At 44.4% G+C, this 20021-nt stretch overlaps 1 protein-coding gene across 1 annotated transcript in view; it reads right to left on the bottom strand.

Moving 5' to 3' along the window:
• FBLIM1 (filamin binding LIM protein 1) overlaps positions 1-19376 on the bottom strand; it is a 69080-nt gene extending 49704 nt beyond the window's left edge. Inside the window, exons 1-2 of the mRNA XM_053690246.1 lie at positions 19140-19376; positions 10864-11080 (exon numbers count right to left, since the gene is read on the bottom strand). Coding sequence (XP_053546221.1) covers positions 10864-11077 — 214 coding nt within the window. The 5' untranslated portion in view covers positions 11078-11080; positions 19140-19376. The remainder of the gene's footprint in view (positions 1-10863; positions 11081-19139) is intronic.
• Positions 19377-20021: the final 645 nt, after the last annotated feature.

Below are 20021 nucleotides of genomic sequence, written 5' to 3'. Positions count from 1 at the left end.
GGGATACTCTCCAGCTACAGACAGAAGGGATTCTCTCCAGCGACAGACAGAAGGAATACTCTCCAGCGACAGACAGAAGGAGTACTCTCCAGCTACAGACAGAAGGGATACTCTCCAGTGACAGACAGAAGGAATACTCTCCAACGACAGACAGAAGGAATACTCTCCAGCAACAGACAGAAGGGATACTCTCCAGTGACAGACAGAAGGAATACTCTCCAGTGACAGACAGAAGGGATACTCTCCAGCTAAAGACAGGTGGGATTCTCTCCAGCGACAGACAGAAGGAATACTCTCCAACAACAGAAAGAAGGAATACTCTCCAGCGACAGACAGAAGGAATACTCTCCAGCGACAGACAGAAGGAATACTCTCCAGTGACAGACAGAAGTAATACTCTCCAGTGACAGAAGGAATACTCTCCAGCAACAGACAGAAGGAATACTCTCCAGCTACAGACAGAAGGAATACTCTCCAGTGACAGACAGAAGGAATACTCTCCAGCTACAGACAGAAGGAATACTCTCCAGTGAAAGACAGAAGGAATACTCTCCAGTGACAGACAGAAGGAATACTCTCCAGCTACAGACAGAAGGAATAATCTCCAGTGACAGACAGAAGGAATACTCTCCAGCTACAGACAGATGGAATACTCTCCAGCGACAGACAAAAGGAATACTCTCCAGCGACAGACAGAAGGGATACACTCCAGCAACAGACATTAGAAATACTCTCCAGTGACAGACAGAAGGAATACTCTCCAGTGACAGACAGAAGGGATACTCTCCAGCTACAGACAGAAGGAATACTCTCCAGTAACAGACAGAAGGAATACTCTCCAGTGACAGACAGAAGGGATACTCTCCAGCAACAGACAGTAGAAATACTCTCCAGCGACAGACAGAAGGAATACTCTCCAGGGACAGACAGAAGGAATACTCTCCAGCAACAGACAGAAGGAATACTCTCCAGTGACAGACAGAAGGAATACTCTCCAGTGACAGACAGAAGGAATACTCTCCAGTGACAGACAGAAGGGATACTCTCTAGCGACAGAAGGAATACTCTCCAACGACAGACAGAAGGAATACTCTCCAGTGACAGAAGGAATACTCTCCAGCAACAGACAGAAGGAATTCTCTCCAGCAACAGACAGAAGGAATACTCTCCAGTGACAGACAGAAGGAATACTCTCCAGTGACAGACAGAAGGGATACTCTCTAGCGACAGAAGGAATACTCTCCAACGACAGACAGAAGGAATACTCTCCAGCGACAGAAGGAATACTCTCCAGCAACAGACAGAAGGAATTCTCTCCAGCAACAGACAGAAGGAATACTCTCCAACGACAGACAGAAGAAATACTCTCCAGCAACAGACAGAAGGAATACTCTCCAGCAACAGACAGAAGGAATAATCTCCAGCTACAGACAAAAGGAATACTCTCCAGCTACAGACAGAAGGAATACTCTCCAGTGACAGACAGAAGGGATACTCTCTAGTGACAGACAGAAGGGATACTCTCCAGCGACAGAAGGAATACTCTCCAACGACAGACAGAAGGAATACTCTCCAGCGACTGAAGGAATACTCTCCAGCGACAGAAGGAATACTCTCCAGCAACAGGCAGAAGGAATGCTCTCCAGCTACAGACATAAGGAATACTCTCCAGCTACAGACAGAAGGAATACTCTCCAGCTACAGACAGAATGAATACTCTCCAGTGACAGACAGAAGGGATACTCTCCAGTGACAGACAGAAGGGATGCTCTCCAGCGACAGAAGGAATACTCTCCAGTGACAGACAGAAGGCATACTCTCCAACGACAGACAGAAGGAATAATCTCCAGCGACAGACAGAAGGAGTACTCTCCAGCTACAGACAGAAGGGATACTCTCCAGTGACAGACAGAAGGAATACTCTCCAACGACAGACAGAAGGAATACTCTCCAGCGACAGACAGAAGGAATACTCTCCAGCGACATACAGAAGGAATACTCTCCAGCGACAGACAGAAGGGATACTCTCCAGCTACAGACAGAAGGGATTCTCTCCAGCGACAGACAGAAGGAATACTCTCCAGCGACAGACAGAAGGAGTACTCTCCAGCTACAGACAGAAGGGATACTCTCCAGTGACAGACAGAAGGAATACTCTCCAACGACAGACAGAAGGAATACTCTCCAGCAACAGACAGAAGGGATACTCTCCAATGACAGACAGAAGGAATACTCTCCAGTGACAGACAGAAGGGATACTCTCCAGCTAAAGACAGGTGGGATTCTCTCCAGCGACAGACAGAAGGAATACTCTCCAACAACAGAAAGAAGGAATACTGTCCAGCGACAGACAGAAGGAATACTCTCCAGCGACAGACAGAAGGAATACTCTCCAGTGACAGACAGAAGTAATACTCTCCAGTGACAGACAGAAGGAATACTCTCCAGCGACAGACAGAAGGAATACTCTCCAGCCACAGAAGGAATACTCTCTAGTGACAGACAGAAGGGATACTCTCCAGCGACAGAAGGAATACTCACCAATGACAAACAGAAGCAATACTCTCCAATGACAGACAGAAGGAATACTCTCCAACGACAGACAGAAGAAATACTCTCCAGCCACAGAAGGAATACTCTCCAGCCACAGAAGGAATACTCTCTAGTGACAGACAGAAGGGATACTCTTCAGCGACAGAAGGAATACTCTCCAGCTACAGACAGAAGGTATACTCTCCAGCAACAGACAGAAGGAATACTCTCCAGTGACAGACAGAAGGGATACTCTCCAGCTACAGACAGAAGGAATACTCTCCAGCAACAGACAGAAGGAATACTCTCCAGCAACAGACAGAAGGAATACTCTCCAGCTACAAACAAAAGGAATACTCTCCAGCTACAGACAGAAGGGATACTCTCCAGCTACAGACAGAAGGAATACTCTCCAGCAACAGACAGAAGGAATACTCTCCAGCAACAGACAGAAGGAATACTCTCCAGCTACAAACAAAAGGAATACTCTCCAGCTACAGACAGAAGGAATACTCTCCAGCTACAGACAGAAGGAATACTCTCCAGTGACAGACAGAAAGGATACTCTCTAGTGACAGACAGAAGGGATACTCTCCAGCGACAGAAGGAATACTCTCCAACGACAGACAGAAGGAATACTCTCCAGCGACCAAAGGAATACTCTCCAGCGACAGAAGGAATACTCTCCAGCAACAGACAGAAGGAATGCTCTCCAGCTACAGACAGAAGGAATACTCTCCAGCTACAGACAGAAGGAATACTCTCCAGCTACAGACAGAAGGAATACTCTCCAGTGACAGACAGAAGGGATACTCTCCAGTGACAGACAGAAGGGATACTCTCCAGCGACAGAAGGAATACTCTCCAGCGACAGACAGAAGGAATACTCTCCAACGACAGACTGAAGGAATAATCTCCAGCGACAGACAGAAGGAGTACTCTCCAGCTACAGACAGAAGGAATACTCTTCAGTGACAGACAGAAGGGATACTCTCCAGTGACAGACAGAAGGAATACTCTCCAACGACAGACAGAAGGAATACTCTCCAGCGACAGACAGAAGGAATACTCTCCAGCGACATACAGAAGGAATACTCTCCAGCGACAGACAGAAGGGATTCTCTCCAGCGACAGACAGAAGGAATACTCTCCAGCGACAGACAGAAGGAGTACTCTCCAGCGACAGACAGAAGGGATACTCTCCAGTGACAGACAGAAGGAATACTCTCCAATGACAGACAGAAGGAATACTCTCCAGCGACAGACAGAAGGGATACTCTCCAGTGACAGACAGAAGGAATACTCTCCAGTGACAGACAGAAGGGATACTCTCCAGCTACAGACAGGTGGGATTCTCTCCAGCGACAGACAGAAGGAATACTCTCCAACGACAGACAGAAGGAATAATCTCCAGCGACAGACAGAATGAATACTCTCCAACGACAGAAGGAATACTCTCCAGCGACAGACAGAAGGAATACTCTCCAGCTACAGACAGAAGGAATACTCTCCAGCAACAGACAGAAGGAATACTCTCCAGTGACAGACAGAAGGAATACTCTCCAGCGACAGACAGAAGGAATACTCTCCAGCCACAGATGGAATACTCTCTAGTGACAGACAGAAGGGATACTCTCCAGCGACAGAAGGAATACTCACCAATGACAAACAGAAGCAATACTCTCCAATGACAGACAGAAGGAATACTCTCCAACGACAGACAGAAGAAATACTCTCCAGCCACAGAAGGAATACTCTCCAGCCACAGAAGGAATACTCTCTAGTGACAGACAGAAGGGATACTCTCCAGCGACATAAGGAATACTCTCCAGCTACAGACAGAAGGTATACTCTCCAGCGACAGACAGAAGGTATACTCTCCAGTGACAGACAGAAGGAATACTCTCCAGTGACAGACAGAAGGGATACTCTCCAGCTACAGACAGAAGGAATACTCTCCAGCGACATACAGAAGGAATACACTCCAGCGACAGACAGAAGGGATACTCTCCAGCAACAGACAGTAGAAATACTCTCCAGCGACAGACAGAAGGAATACTCTCCAACGACAGACAGAAGGAATACTCTCCAGCAACAGACAGAAGGAATACTCTCCAGCAACAGACAGAAGGAATACTCTCCAGTGACAGACAGAAGGAATACTCTCCAGTGACAGACAGAAGGGATACTCTCTAGCGACAGAAGGAATACTCTCCAACGACAGACAGAAGGAATACTCTCCAGCAACAGACAGAAGGAATACTCTCCAGCAACAGACAGAAGGAATTCTCTCCAGCAACAGACAGAAGGAATACTCTCCATCGACAGACAGAAGGAATACTCTCCAACAACAGACAGAATGAATACTCTCCAGGGACAGAAGGAATACTCTCCAGCAACAGACAGGAGGAATACTCTACAGCTACAGACAAAAGGAAAACTCTCCAGCTACAGATAGAAGGAATGCTGTCCAGCTACAGACAGAAGGAATACTGTCTAGTGACAGACAGAAGGGATACTCTCCAGCGACAGAAGGAATACTCTCCAACGACAGACAGAAGGAATACTCTCCAGCGACCGAAGGAATACTCTCCAGCGACAGAAGGAATACTTTCCAGCAAACAGACAGAAGGAATGCTCTCCAGCAACAGACAGAAGGAATGCTCTCCAGCTACAGACAGAAGGAATACTCTCCATATACAGACAGAAGAAATACTCTCCAGTGACAGACAGAAGGGATACTCTCCAGTGACAGACAGAAGGGATACTCTCCAGCGACAGAAGAAATACTCTGCAACGACAGACAGAAGGAATAATCTCCAGCGACAGACAGGAGTACTCTCCAGCTACAGACAGAAGGGATACTCTCCAGTGACAGACAGAAGGAATACTCTCCAACGACAGACAGAAGGAATACTCTCCAGCAACAGACAGAAGGAATACTCTCCAGGGACAGACAGAAGGGATACTCTCCAGTGACAGACAGAAGGAATACTCTCCAGCGACAGACAGAAGGGATACTCTCCAGTGACAGACAGAAGGAATACTCTCCAGGGACAGACAGAAGGGATACTCTCCAGTGACAGACAGAAGGAATACTCTCCAGCGACAGACAGAAGGGATACTCTCCAGTGACAGACAGAAGGAATAATCTCCAGCGACAGACAGAAGGGATACTCTCCAGCTACAGACAGAAGGGATTCTCTCCAGCGACAGACAGAAGGAATACTCTCCAACGACAGACAGAAGGAATACTCTCCAGCGACAGACAGAATGAATACTCTCCAACGACAGAAGGAATAGTCTCCAGCGACAGACAGAAGGAATAGTCTCCAGCGACAGACAGAAGGAATACTCTCCAACGACAGACAGAAGGAATACTCTCCAGTGACAGACAGAAGGAATACTCGCCAGTGACAGACAGAAGGAATACTCTCCAGTGACAGACAGAAAGAATACTCTCCAGGGACAGACAGAAGGAATACTCTCTAGCCACAGAAGGAATACTCTCCAGCCACAGAAGGACAGAAGGGATACTCTCCAGCAACAGAAGGAATACTCGCCAATGACAAACAGAAGCAATACTCTCCAATGACAGATGGAATACTCTTCAATGACAGACAGAAGAAATACTCTCCAGCCACAGAAGGAATACTCTCCAGCAACAGAAGGAATACTCTCTAGTGACAGACAGAAGGGATACTCTCCAGCGACAGAAGGAATACTCTCCAATGACAAACAGAAGCAATACTCTCCAATGACAGACAGAAGGAATGCTCTCCAGCGACAGACAGAAGGAATACTCTCCAGCCACAGAAGGAATACTCTCCAGCCACAGAAGGAAAACTCTCTAGTGACAGACAGAAGGGATACTCTCTAGCGACAGAAGGAATACTCTCCAATGACAAACAGAAGCAATACTCTCCAATGACAGACAGAAGGAATAATCTCCAACGACAGATAGAAGAAATACTCTCCAGTGAATGACTGAAGGAATACTCTCCAGCGATAGACAGAAGGAATACTCTCCAGCAACATACAGAAGAAATACTCTCCTGTGACAGACAGAAGAAATATTTTCCAGCAAACAACTGAAGGAATACTCTCCAGCAAACGAGTGAAGGAATACTCTCCAGCAACAGACAGAAGGAATACTCTCCTGTGACAGACAGAAGAAATACTCTCCATCAAACGACTGAAGGAATACTCTCCAGCGAACGACTGAAGGAATACTCTCCAGAGAACGACTGAAGGAATACTCTCCAGAGAACGACTGAAGGAATACTCTCCAGCAAACGACTGAAGGAATACCCTCCAGCGAATGACTGAAGGAATATTCTCTAGTGACAGACAGAAGTAATACTCTCCAGCGACAGAAGGAATACTCTCCAGCGTTAGAAGGAATACTCTCCAGCGACAGATGGAATACTCTCTATTGACAGAAAGAACACTCTCTAGCGACAGAAGGAATACTCTCTAGTGACAGAAGGAATATTCTCCAAAGACAGACAGAAGGAATACTCTCCAGCTACAGAAGGAATACTCTCCAGCGACAGAACGAATACTCTCCAGCAACAGACAGGAGGAATACTCTACAGCTACAGACAAAAGGAAAACTCTCCAGCTACAGATAGAAGGAATGCTGTCCAGCTACAGACAGAAGGAATACTGTCTAGTGACAGACAGAAGGGATACTCTCCAGCGACAGAAGGAATACTCTCCAACGACAGACAGAAGGAATACTCTCCAGCGACCGAAGGAATACTCTCCAGCGACAGAAGGAATACTTTCCAGCAAACAGACAGAAGGAATGCTCTCCAGCAACAGACAGAAGGAATGCTCTCCAGCTACAGACAGAAGGAATACTCTCCATATACAGACAGAAGAAATACTCTCCAGTGACAGACAGAAGGGATACTCTCCAGTGACAGACAGAAGGGATACTCTCCAGCGACAGAAGAAATACTCTGCAACGACAGACAGAAGGAATAATCTCCAGCGACAGACAGGAGTACTCTCCAGCTACAGACAGAAGGGATACTCTCCAGTGACAGACAGAAGGAATACTCTCCAACGACAGACAGAAGGAATACTCTCCAGCAACAGACAGAAGGAATACTCTCCAGGGACAGACAGAAGGGATACTCTCCAGTGACAGACAGAAGGAATACTCTCCAGCGACAGACAGAAGGGATACTCTCCAGTGACAGACAGAAGGAATACTCTCCAGGGACAGACAGAAGGGATACTCTCCAGTGACAGACAGAAGGAATACTCTCCAGCGACAGACAGAAGGGATACTCTCCAGTGACAGACAGAAGGAATAATCTCCAGCGACAGACAGAAGGGATACTCTCCAGCTACAGACAGAAGGGATTCTCTCCAGCGACAGACAGAAGGAATACTCTCCAACGACAGACAGAAGGAATACTCTCCAGCGACAGACAGAATGAATACTCTCCAACGACAGAAGGAATAGTCTCCAGCGACAGACAGAAGGAATAGTCTCCAGCGACAGACAGAAGGAATACTCTCCAGCGACAGACAGAAGGAATACTCTCCAGTGACAGACAGAAGGAATACTCGCCAGTGACAGACAGAAGGAATACTCTCCAGTGACAGACAGAAAGAATACTCTCCAGGGACAGACAGAAGGAATACTCTCTAGCCACAGAAGGAATACTCTCCAGCCACAGAAGGACAGAAGGGATACTCTCCAGCAACAGAAGGAATACTCGCCAATGACAAACAGAAGCAATACTCTCCAATGACAGATGGAATACTCTTCAATGACAGACAGAAGAAATACTCTCCAGCCACAGAAGGAATACTCTCCAGCAACAGAAGGAATACTCTCTAGTGACAGACAGAAGGGATACTCTCCAGCGACAGAAGGAATACTCTCCAATGACAAACAGAAGCAATACTCTCCAATGACAGACAGAAGGAATGCTCTCCAGCGACAGACAGAAGGAATACTCTCCAGCCACAGAAGGAATACTCTCCAGCCACAGAAGGAAAACTCTCTAGTCACAGACAGAAGGGATACTCTCTAGCGACAGAAGGAATACTCTCCAATGACAAACAGAAGCAATACTCTCCAATGACAGACAGAAGGAATAATCTCCAACGACAGACAGAAGAAATACTCTCCAGTGAATGACTGAAGGAATACTCTCCAGCGATAGACAGAAGGAATACTCTCCAGCAACATACAGAAGAAATACTCTCCTGTGACAGACAGAAGAAATATTTTCCAGCAAACGACTGAAGGAATACTCTCCAGCAAACGAGTGAAGGAATACTCTCCAGCAACAGACAGAAGGAATACTCTCCTGTGACAGACAGAAGAAATACTCTCCATCAAACGACTGAAGGAATACTCTCCAGCGAAGGACTGAAGGAATACTCTCCAGAGAACGACTGAAGGAATACTCTCCAGAGAACGACTGAAAGAATACTCTCCAGCAAACGACTGAAGGAATACCCTCCAGCGAATGACTGAAGGAATATTCTCTAGTGACAGACAGAAGTAATACTCTCCAGCGACAGAAGGAATACTCTCCAGCGTTAGAAGGAATACTCTCCAGCGACAGATGGAATACTCTCTATTGACAGAAAGAACACTCTCTAGCGACAGAAGGAATACTCTCTAGTGACAGAAGGAATATTCTCCAAAGACAGACAGAAGGAATACTCTCCAGCGACAGAAGGAATACTCTCCAGCGACAGAACGAATACTCTCCAGCGACAGAAGGAATACTCTCCAGCGACAGAACGAATACTCTCCAGCGCTTACTAAGTTCTATTAGAAACCTCTCACATTAATTAACTACCCTTTCTGTAAAGAAGCACTTCTGTAAATGACTCCTGAACCTTCTACCCTGAAAATTGCTAAAATAACCCCTTGTTCTGTTGTTGCTCTTTTTGTGAAAAATGCAAAGAGGAATAAAAATGTACAACAAAATGCTGTAATGTGCTAAATGGGGTAAATATTGTAATAATAAAGAGCTATATTACAAGTGGAGCGCAAACAAATTCACTATGGTTTTTTCGCAATCGTTTGCGCTATGTTTAAATTGCGCTCATATTACAAGTTGAGCGAAATTGCTAGAATCCTTACCACGATCTCAGAGAACCCTAGTGACGACACTGGACTTTCATGTTTCTTTAATTGCTGATATATACTAGGCGTAAAAAGGCTGCAAAGTACTGCTGTCTGGCAGACAAAGGGTTACCATTTCTAACACTGCTGCAGCGGTTAATGTCCATTAGAAATGTTAAAAGAGATTCTTAGAATGGGAAGGCATGCAAGACGCTTATGCCAGTTCTACTGAAGTATTTACAACTGGGTAAGGAAATAATATAATACATAAATATATTCCTTTTTTTTACTATGTGTAATTAAACATTTGATGGGCAATTACAGCTTAAGTTTACTATTTCTGTAGAATCTGTTGGCGCTCTACAAATAACTAATAATAATGTTTCTTTATGGCCCCTATAGCAAACTGCACATTACAACACAATTTGCATATAAGGAACAAAGAAGAAGAATTTGAAGCATTTTTATTTGAGCTAGATGCTTTGCCCAGAGTTGGTCTCCTATCACAGGGGAGCGCATTCCTGTGCCAGGGATGGTGGGAGGGGGGAATTCCTGCACAATCCCACAAAGCAACATGACTAGCACATTCCTTATTCCTTCCTGTGTATTAAACACTGAACAATGATTCAGACACAGAGCAGAGTGAGCGCTTGTCACACCCTAGTGCAGCTGCGTTATCTCAGGTGTAAAGTCTTTATACAGGTGCCTGTAATCTGTGTAACCCATCTCTGCCTGGGCAAGGCAACATACTGCATGCACTATAGGGAGGGCAAGTAGCTGAGTCAGAGAAGAGTCAATTAGAGGCTGCACGTCATGGTATATAGAGAGCAGCATAATGAGAGGTACAGTAGCTGTATACAGAGAGGGGCATAGCGAGACATAGTGTTTTATCATATATACAGAGAGGTGTATAGTGAGACATAGTGGTGTTTCATATATACAGAGAGGGGCAGATCAAAAGCTAGCTGTGTATCTTATACAGAGAGGGGCATAGTGAGACATAGTGGTGTATCTTATATATATAGAGGGGCAGAGTAAAAGGAGAGAGAGAGAGAGAGAGAGAGAGAGAGAGAGACAGGCACCTTATACAGAGTAAGGAAGAGTGTAAGACAGTTGGAAACCTTATACAGAGAGAAGCAGAGTGAGAGGATCGATGGATACAGAGCAATATACATTATACATTGTACATAGATATTGATGTATTTTGCTGTATTAACAAGATTTACCTCCATTGAGAAACTCAGGGTTCTTTGGCCAGGTGTCGTCAGATGGTGGGGGTGGCATTGGTGGAAGAGGGTTTGACTGTCTCTTCAGAGACTCTGTGCGCTGTTCTTGTGTATTAAGTACAGGGTCTGCCTGCTGGGTCCTATGAGACGTTTCTGCTCTCCAGGGAGGAGAAAGTGTGATCTGCACAGAAGATACCATCCTCTTCCCAGACATATCCTGCCAGGGAGAAAAAGCAATCATGTCTATTTAATAATAAGACAGCTTCCTACCTGCTGCAGTTGGATGTTGTACACAGTATATAGGAAGAATACAAATGCATTTTAAACAATAACAACTACTTTGTCACAGGAGGAGTTTCCAATGTTCTGTGACAGGTTAGCATTGCCTGTGGTGCCCTTATTTATGTTGGTTAGAACTGCCTTTTGTACTGATGTCTGATATGTATGATATAGATGGTGTGTATGTTGACCCTACCTATGTTCTGTGGGTCAGTACTGCCTTTTGGTATGGATTACCTATGTTCCGTGGGTCAGTACTGCCTGTTGGTACAGATTACCTATGTTCCGTGGGTCAGTACTGCCTGTTGGTACAGATTACCTATGTTCTGTGGGTCAGTACTGCCTGTTGGTACAGATTACCTATGTTCTGTGGGTCAGTACTGCCTGTTGGTACAGATTACCTATGTTCCGTGGGTCAGTACTGCCTGTTGGTACAGATTACATATGTTCCGTGGGCCAGTACTGCCTGTTGGTACAGATTACATATGTTCCGTGGGTCAGTACTGCCTGTTGGTACAGATTACCTATGTTCTGTAGGTCAGTACTGCCTGTTGGTACAGATTACCTATGTTCTGTAGGTCAGTACTGCCTGTTGGTACAGATTACCTATGTTCTGTAGGTCAGTACTGCCTGTTGGTACAGATTACCTATGTTCCGTGGGTCAGTACTGCCTGTTGGTACAGATTACCTATGTTCTGTAGGTCAGTACTGCCTGTTGGTACAGATTACCTATGTTCTGTAGGTCAGTACTGCCTGTTGGTACAGATTACCTATGTTCCGTGGTTCAGTACTGCCTGTTGGTACAGATTACCTATGCTCTGTAGGTCAGTACTGCCTGTTGGTACAGATTACATATGTTCTGTGGGTCAGTACTGTCTTTTGGTACAGATTACATATGTTCTGTGGGTCACCACTGCCTGTTGGTACATATTACATTTGTTCTGTGGGTCAGTACTGCCTATTGGTACAGATTACCTATGTTCCGTGGGTCAGTACTGTCTGTTGGTACATATTACATATGTTCTGTGGGTCAGTACTCCCTGTTGGTACAGATTACCTATGTTATGTGGGTCAGTACTGCCTGTTGGTACAGATTACCTATGTTATGTGGTTCAGTACTGTCTGTTGGTAAATAATACCTATGTTCTGTGGTTTGGACTTGCATGTTGATTCATATGGCCTATGTTCTGTAGGTTGGCATAACTTTTTATACAGATTGCATTATGTGGGATAGCCCTGCTATAAGTAGAAAACTCATATGTTATGTGGGTTTGCACTGCCTGTGGTACAGATTTTCTGTGCCCTGTTGGATGGCAATGTCTGTAATACAAATGCCCTGTTTTATGTATGTTGGCATCATCTGTGGTGGAGATGCCACATGCGTTTTAACAAAAGCAGTTTGTGTTGGCAGACTGCAGGTGTGTCTGGGTGTACGTGCTTGCTGCACGAGTACAGCATAGGGCAGATGTTTGCACTTGTTACTGTTTATTCTTTTGCATCTCGTTTGAGCCTGTAGGAACATGACAGTGTTACAGGCTGGTACACAGTACAGCACTTGGGCAATCACTGAAGCAGAATGACCCCCAGCAATACTCATGTAAGGAGCTATACCTGCCCACAATGGGTATCTGGAACAAGTGTGTTTGGAGTTACCAGAACAAACAAAGCCTTGGGGCACCATGCTCACCATAACTCGCCAGTTTATAGAGAAATATCACACTAACCCTCACATGGGCAAATGATTATCTAAAAAAAGGGGATGAACCTGGAATTCTCAGAGAGTGGCAAGCTGCCTTCACATGAATACCTGGAATGAAGTAATGAAGCTCTCTAGAATTTCACAAAATAGGGAATGTTACAGGGCACACCTGGCGCTCATGATATTTTTTTTAAGCACATACAAATCAGATAACACTGTTTTCAGTGTACTTTACCTTGGGATCACATATCATATTTTCTATATGTACAATCAGTGCATTGCATATTTTGAAACAAACCTGTCAGCTTACATTCTGCAAGAAAGAAAACAGCGAGTCCTGCAGGTGTAACATATCTAGAGAATATGACGGGAGTGTCTGAAGTAGACATGTGCATTGGTTTATATAAACAAATTGGCCTTTGGATTTATTCTTGTGAAAGAGTAAGACAAAGATCTGGAGTTTCACACAAATAAAATTTTTCTAAATTTTCAAATTACAGGAAAAGGGGGCAAAGTAAATTATGAAAGTACATTGTAAAGTTGTTTCACTGTGCATAATTATTTTGTATTACAATCTGAAAGTGTTTACTGTTCTTTTAAATAAACTATCTATTGTAATAGTAAAATGTTATTTGGTAAACCATTTCGTTTCAAAAAGTGTGTCCCTGGACTGCAAAACAATGCAACGTTTGTCAACAAACTGACAGTTTTTAATGCATTTAAGACATTTATTTTGTTTGCAGATATTTATAATTCAGTGATTACTTTCTGATGCATAAATTAAAAATGCCTTTGATGTTTCTTAAATGTACCAGTGTATAAATTAAGATGTTTAATTGAATCAACTTTCAAGAGTGCAGAGATCTCTTCTCATTTAAATATTAGAATATTACTGTGACCACTAAAGATGGCTGTCTTAAAGGGGCATGAAACACAAACATTTTCTTTCGTGATTCAGATAGATCATAAAGTTTTAATCAACTTTCAGTTTTCTTCTATTATCTAATTTGCTTTGTTATCATGGTATCCTTTGTTAAAAGCATATATAGGTAGGTGCAGGTGCTGGGTGCTAATTGCCGATTGGTGGCAGCACATAAATACCTCTTATCATTGGCTTACTGATGTGTTTAGCTAGCTCCCAGTGGTGCAGTGCTGCTTCTTCAACAAAGTATACCAACAGAATGAAGCAAATTTGATAATAGAAGTAAATTGGAAAGTTGTTTAACCCTTTAATGGCCATTTAGCCCTTAAAGGAACAGTCTACTTGATTTTGTTGTTGTTGTTGTTTAACCTCTTAAGGACATATGACGGAATTTTTCCGTCATAAAACAATTGAGCAAACTGAAAGCTGTGTCCTTAAAGGGTTAAAAAGATAGATCTACTCATTCCCCAGCTTTGCACAACCAACATTGTTATATCTCTGCCTGTTTCAAAGCCTCTGTAGGTTATGCAAAACTGGGGGATGGGTAATAAAGGGATTATCTATCTTTTTAAACAATAAACATTTTCAAGTAAACTGTCCCTTTAAGCCCAATCTAATGCCTTGTTCATCACACTTTTTCTACTCTTTATCTCTTACTGATGCTTCTATTGGTTAACTTATACTTTATGAAAAGCCCAGGGACATTATCTGCTGCTCCTCCATTGGTTTGCATCCATGACCTGGTTTTAATTAGCCCATACATAAAGATGGTCCTTCTAGATGCCTGTAGCAGATGCAAAGGTCCCCTAGAATACAGTGACGCTTATTGTGCAGTTTCATGTCTGTGCTTTGAAACAATTTTATACAGAGAAATGCCCAGGGCACAGAGGGAACCTGACACCACACAGAGTCCCCAGACTGAGGAGATCAAGGTAAGTTGTTTCAGTGCCATGGGTTTAATCTGAGGTCTGGAACAACAATATAGCTGAGAGGGGCTGCCACCACAGCCCTGTTTTCCTGGACACTTATGAGTTACACATGTTGCAGGGTGTGCAGAGGGGAACATGTATTGCTCCTCTGGACAGCACACAAATAGTGACCCTGGACAGCACTATTCATGTTCCTCCCTATACACCCTTCAGCATGTGTAACTCATAAGTGTCAAGGAAAACATGGCCGAGGTGGCAACCCTAGCTGCAGGGCCATGGGTCTGATGCAGCAATATGGCTGAAAGGGGCGGCAGGGCCATGGGTCTGGTGCAGCAATATGGCTGAAAGGGGCGGCAGGGCTATGAGTCTGATGCAGCAATATGGCTGAAAGGGGCGGCAGGGCTATGAGTCTGATGCAGCAATATGGCTAAAAGGGGCGGCAGGGCTATGAGTCTGATGCAGCAATATGGCTGAAAGGGGCGGCAGGGCTATGAGTCTGATGCAGCAATATGGCTGAAAGGGGCGGCAGGGCCATGGGTCTGGTGCAGCAATATGGTTGAGAGGGGCTGCAGGGAAGGGGCCTGAGTTGAAGTCTGGTGTGGCAATATGGTTGAGAAAGGTGGCAGGGCCATGAGTCTGATGCAGCAATATGGTTAAGAAGAGTGGCAGGGCCATGAGTCTGATGCAGCAATATGGTTGAGAAGAGTGGCAGGGCTATGAGTCTGATGCAGCAATATGGCTGAAAGGGGCGGCAGGGCTATGAGTCTGATGCAGCAATATGGCTGAGAGGGGCTGCAGGGAAGGGGCCTGAGCTGAAGTCTGGTGTGGCAATATAGCTGAGAGGGGCTGGAAGGGGGGCATGGGCCTAAGCTGAGGTCTGTGGCAATAAGGCTGAGAGGGGCTTCAGGGCCAGGGGTGTAACCTTAGGTCTGATGTGGCAATATGGCTCAGAGAGGCTGCAGGGTCAGGGGTCTGAGCTGACATCTGATGTGGGAATATGGGGGAAATGGGCTGCAGGACCATGGGCCTAAGAGGTCATCGGATGTGGCAATATGGCTGGGAGGGGCTGCAGGGTCATGGGAATAAGAGGACGTCTGATGTGGCAATATGGCTGGGAGGGGCTGCAGGGCCATGGGACTAAGAGGACGTCTAATGTGGCAATATGGCTGGGAGGGCTGCAGGGTCAGGGGTCTGAGCTGAGGTCTGATGTGGCAATATGGCTGAGAGGGCTGCAGGGTCAGGGGTCTATGGCTGGGAGGGGCTGCAGGGCCATGGGACTAAGAGGACGTCTGATGTTGCAATATGGCTGGGAGGGGCTGCAGGGCCATGGGACTAAGAGGACGTCTAATGTGGCAATATGGCTGGGAGGGCTGCAGGGTCAGGGGTCTGAGCTGAGGTCTGATGTGGAAATATGGCTGAGAGGGGCTGCAGGGTCAGGGGTGTAACCTTAGGTCTGATGTGGAAATATGGCTGAGAGGGGCTGCAGGGTCAGGGGTCTAAGCTGAGGTCTAATGTGGAAATATGGCTGAGAGGGGCTGCAGGGTCAGGGGTGTAACCTTAGGTCTGATGTGGAAATATGGCTGAGAGGGGCTACAGGGTCAGGGGTTTGAGCTGAGGTCTGATGTGGCAATATGGCTGAGAGGGGCTGCAGGGTCAGGGGTTTGAGCTGAGGTCTGATGTGGCAATATGGCTGAGAGGGGCTGCAGGGTCAGGGGTTTGAGCTGAGGTCTGATGTGGCAATATGGCTGAGAGGGGCTGCAGGGTCAGGGGTGTAACCTTAGGTCTGATGTGGCAATATGGCTGAGAGGGGTTCTGATCTGGGTCACTGCCCCACCTACCAACCCAGTGGTTATGCATACAAGCCTGACATACACATATATTCTTTTACTGTGTGACTCATTCTGTACAGTGATATTTGCATTCCATACATTGACGCAATGTATTAAGTGCTGCTAATATATGTCATATGCTGGATTTTGCTTGTGCACCCTTTATATGAATATTGCACCACTCTTTTATCTCATTCATTTATAGCAAATATGATACATGTGCATCCCATACACTGATACTATGAAGCTCTAGACAGAATTCCATCCTCTCCATAACAGGAAGGAACGTTAATTACAGATGCTGTAATTATCCTGTCCACATCTACTGTAATTATCCTAACCACATGTAACGTAATGCTTTTCTCCTGTTACGTAGGAGGTTAAAATAACACAGCAATGGAAATCAATTTTAGGAAATGAATCCCTCATGGGGGGAGCAGGGGACAATATGTATCAGGCTTTAATCTGCAGCTCAGAAACAGAGCACAGTGTGGTTGGTACAGTGCCCCGTACCAACCTCTGCATCACCATCTCTATGAAACAAAGGGATAACCCAATGATCACCTCTTCCCTAGATCTCCCTTCTCACTATTCTGACACTTGTATGAAAAACATATGTCATGTCATTAAAGGGACATCAGGGTGAGAAGTGTAATGTGCATAAGTGCATTTTAATGTTAATAGAAGCATTTTACAATGTATTGATATCAGCAAAAATTCTTATAACTCTTTCAGTGGCATATATACATATGCCATGCGTACCCCGTGCACCAGCATTCAAACAAAACGCCTGTTCAATGAGTCAGCTGTTACATGTAAAATTAACATTTTTTTCCCATGATTCAGACAGAACATACATTTATAACCACATTTCAATATACTTGGGTTATCAATTTTGCTTCATTCTCTTAGTATCCTTTATTGAAAGAGCAGCAACGCACCACTGGGAACTAGCTGAAAACATCGGTAAGCCAATGACAAGAGACAAATATGGGCAGCCAACAATTAGCAGCTAGCTCCCAGCTGCTGAGTCTACCTAGGTATGATTTTCAACAAAAGATGCCAAGAGAAAAAAACTAATTAGATAATAGAAATAAATTTGAAAGTTGTTTTAATTTGTATGGTGTATCTGAATCATGAAGGAAAACATTTGGGTTTCATGTCCCTTTAAATGCATGCAAATGAAGCCATCTGTGACACAATATACTGCCTCGGGCATGAGCAGCATATGTATGTATGATACTGAAACAGTGCTAGCTTGTACTTTAATAGATTTACTAATACAAGTATACTGCAATAATGATTTTATTCAAAAACCATATGAGTGCTGTGCACATTATAATTCTGACTATTGCTGGACTCAGGTGCAGTTGTCGGCTCCAGGTCCCATTCATTAGTAGCCTAGGGATCTAATAAGTCTCAGGGCTTTGTCTGAGCTGATGGATGTGAACAGTAAAAATACAGCTGCAAGCTGGGGGGCTGTGATTTAATCTTGCTCTGCAGCTGAGACCCTTCAGAAGCCTAATCATTTGAATTGCTAGAAATCTTTAATGGCTAAAATGTGGGGGGAAAATGAAGATTCCTTATAAAAAAAGAACAGCTTTCTTATTGATGCATTATAAGTTAACAAATATTTTAGTGCCTGCATATACTATAGCATAGTCACAACCCATGACCCTGCAGTTCTACATGAAGGAATAATGAGATGGAACTGAGACCCCTGTATCTGGCCCCCAGGCTCAATAAAATGGGAAAGAAAAAAGATACTCAGCAATATACAAAAAGGATAACTGTATGACATGGGCACAGTATGTTATAAATATATGACATGGGCACAGTATAACTGTATGACATGGGCACAGTATGTTATAACTGTATGACATGGGCACAGTATGTTATAACTGTATGACATGGGCACAGTATGTTATAACTGTATGACATGGGCACAGTATGTTATAAATGTATGACATGGGCACAGTATAACTGTATGACATGGGCACAGTATGTTATAACTGTATGACATGGGCACAGTATGTTATAAATGTATGACATGGGCACAGTATGTTATAACTGTATGACATGGGCACAGTATGTTATAACTGTATGACATGGGCACAGTATGTTATAAATGTATGACATGGGCACAGTATGTTATAAATGTATGACATGGGCACAGTATGTTATAACTGTATGACATGGGCACAGTATGTTATAAATGTATGACATGGGCACAGTATAACTGTATGACATGGGCACAGTATGTTATAAATGAACATTCCTGGCTTTCACTAACGTAAGAGGATAAAACAGCACTACCCCACCCAAGGTTACACATTTACCATAGTATATACACTTTTACTTTGCACGTGATTCTTGACTTTGCTCAATCCAGTGGAAAGTTACAACAGGCATCATTTATAATAATATTCATTCATATTACATCTTATTACAGAAAAAAAAATCTCACATGCCCACTGACCCACAGAGCTTACAGTCTACTACAGTTGCCATAGAGATATAACTGCATCCCAGCTGCAGCATTCCCATTTCAGAGGTCAGAAAGCCCATTTCATATAGAGGAGAGCAGGATGTAAATACAGTGAGCAAGTTCCCCTTACCTGGCTGGTCCAGTGGTGCCTGTGATCCTGGCAGTGCGTCCCTCAGTGATCCTGCCTGTGGGTGTGATAGTGTGTGTGGCTGTGTAAGTGCCTGTAATAGTGTCTGTTTGTGTCTCTTCTCACAGAACAATAGCTAAGCTGTCTGAGGCTTCTGTCTGTGATCCAGCCCTGCTGAGCATTGTGCAGGGGTCAGGGAGTGAGGCTGAGCCTCCTGGTGACATCACACAGCCCCTTCCTTCCCTGCCTCCCTCCTTCCCAACCCTTCCCCTCAGCCCTCTCTTACCATAAAAGGTGTATGCCTAGCAGGGAGTTCCTTAGCTGCTCCAGGAAGTAGCTGCTTTACCTGCCTGAAACACATTTGCATCATAGCTGTGCAGTCAGCTCCATTCTCCACTGTGTGTGCAGGATATTTACAGACAATATCAGTAGAGCAGATGAACAGTGTGTGTCATGCAATGCATTACTAGATCCTGGTAACAAAATAAAACCTATTTATTGTCTCAATCTGTTACCCAAGATAGATAGAGAACCTCATTGTTTTATGTAACTATTTGTTGTAATGTCTCACTTTAGCATTTACATTACCAATCCACAGACGTCAATCCTTTTATTTCAACTTGTAAAACTGACAACTCAAGTGACAATGACAAATGTCCTCTACTAGACAAGCAAAGGAAACCAAACTAAAAATTGTCCATGAGCTCAATACTTAAAGGGACAGTCTACTTGAAAACTGGTATTGTTTTAAAAGATAGATAATCCCTTCATTATTACCCATTCCTCAGTTTTGCAACTAATTTTTTTGCATTAATAAACTTTTTACCTCTGTGATTACCCTGTATCTAATTCTCTGCAGACTGCCCCTTATCACAGTTGTTTTGA

Source organism: Bombina bombina, chromosome 8 (genome assembly GCF_027579735.1).
Source record: "Bombina bombina isolate aBomBom1 chromosome 8, aBomBom1.pri, whole genome shotgun sequence".
In the NCBI taxonomy this organism is placed as follows: Eukaryota; Metazoa; Chordata; class Amphibia; order Anura; family Bombinatoridae; genus Bombina; species Bombina bombina.
The sequence above is the reverse complement of the archived record's forward strand: the minus strand, read 5'-3'. Positions and strand labels throughout refer to the sequence as shown.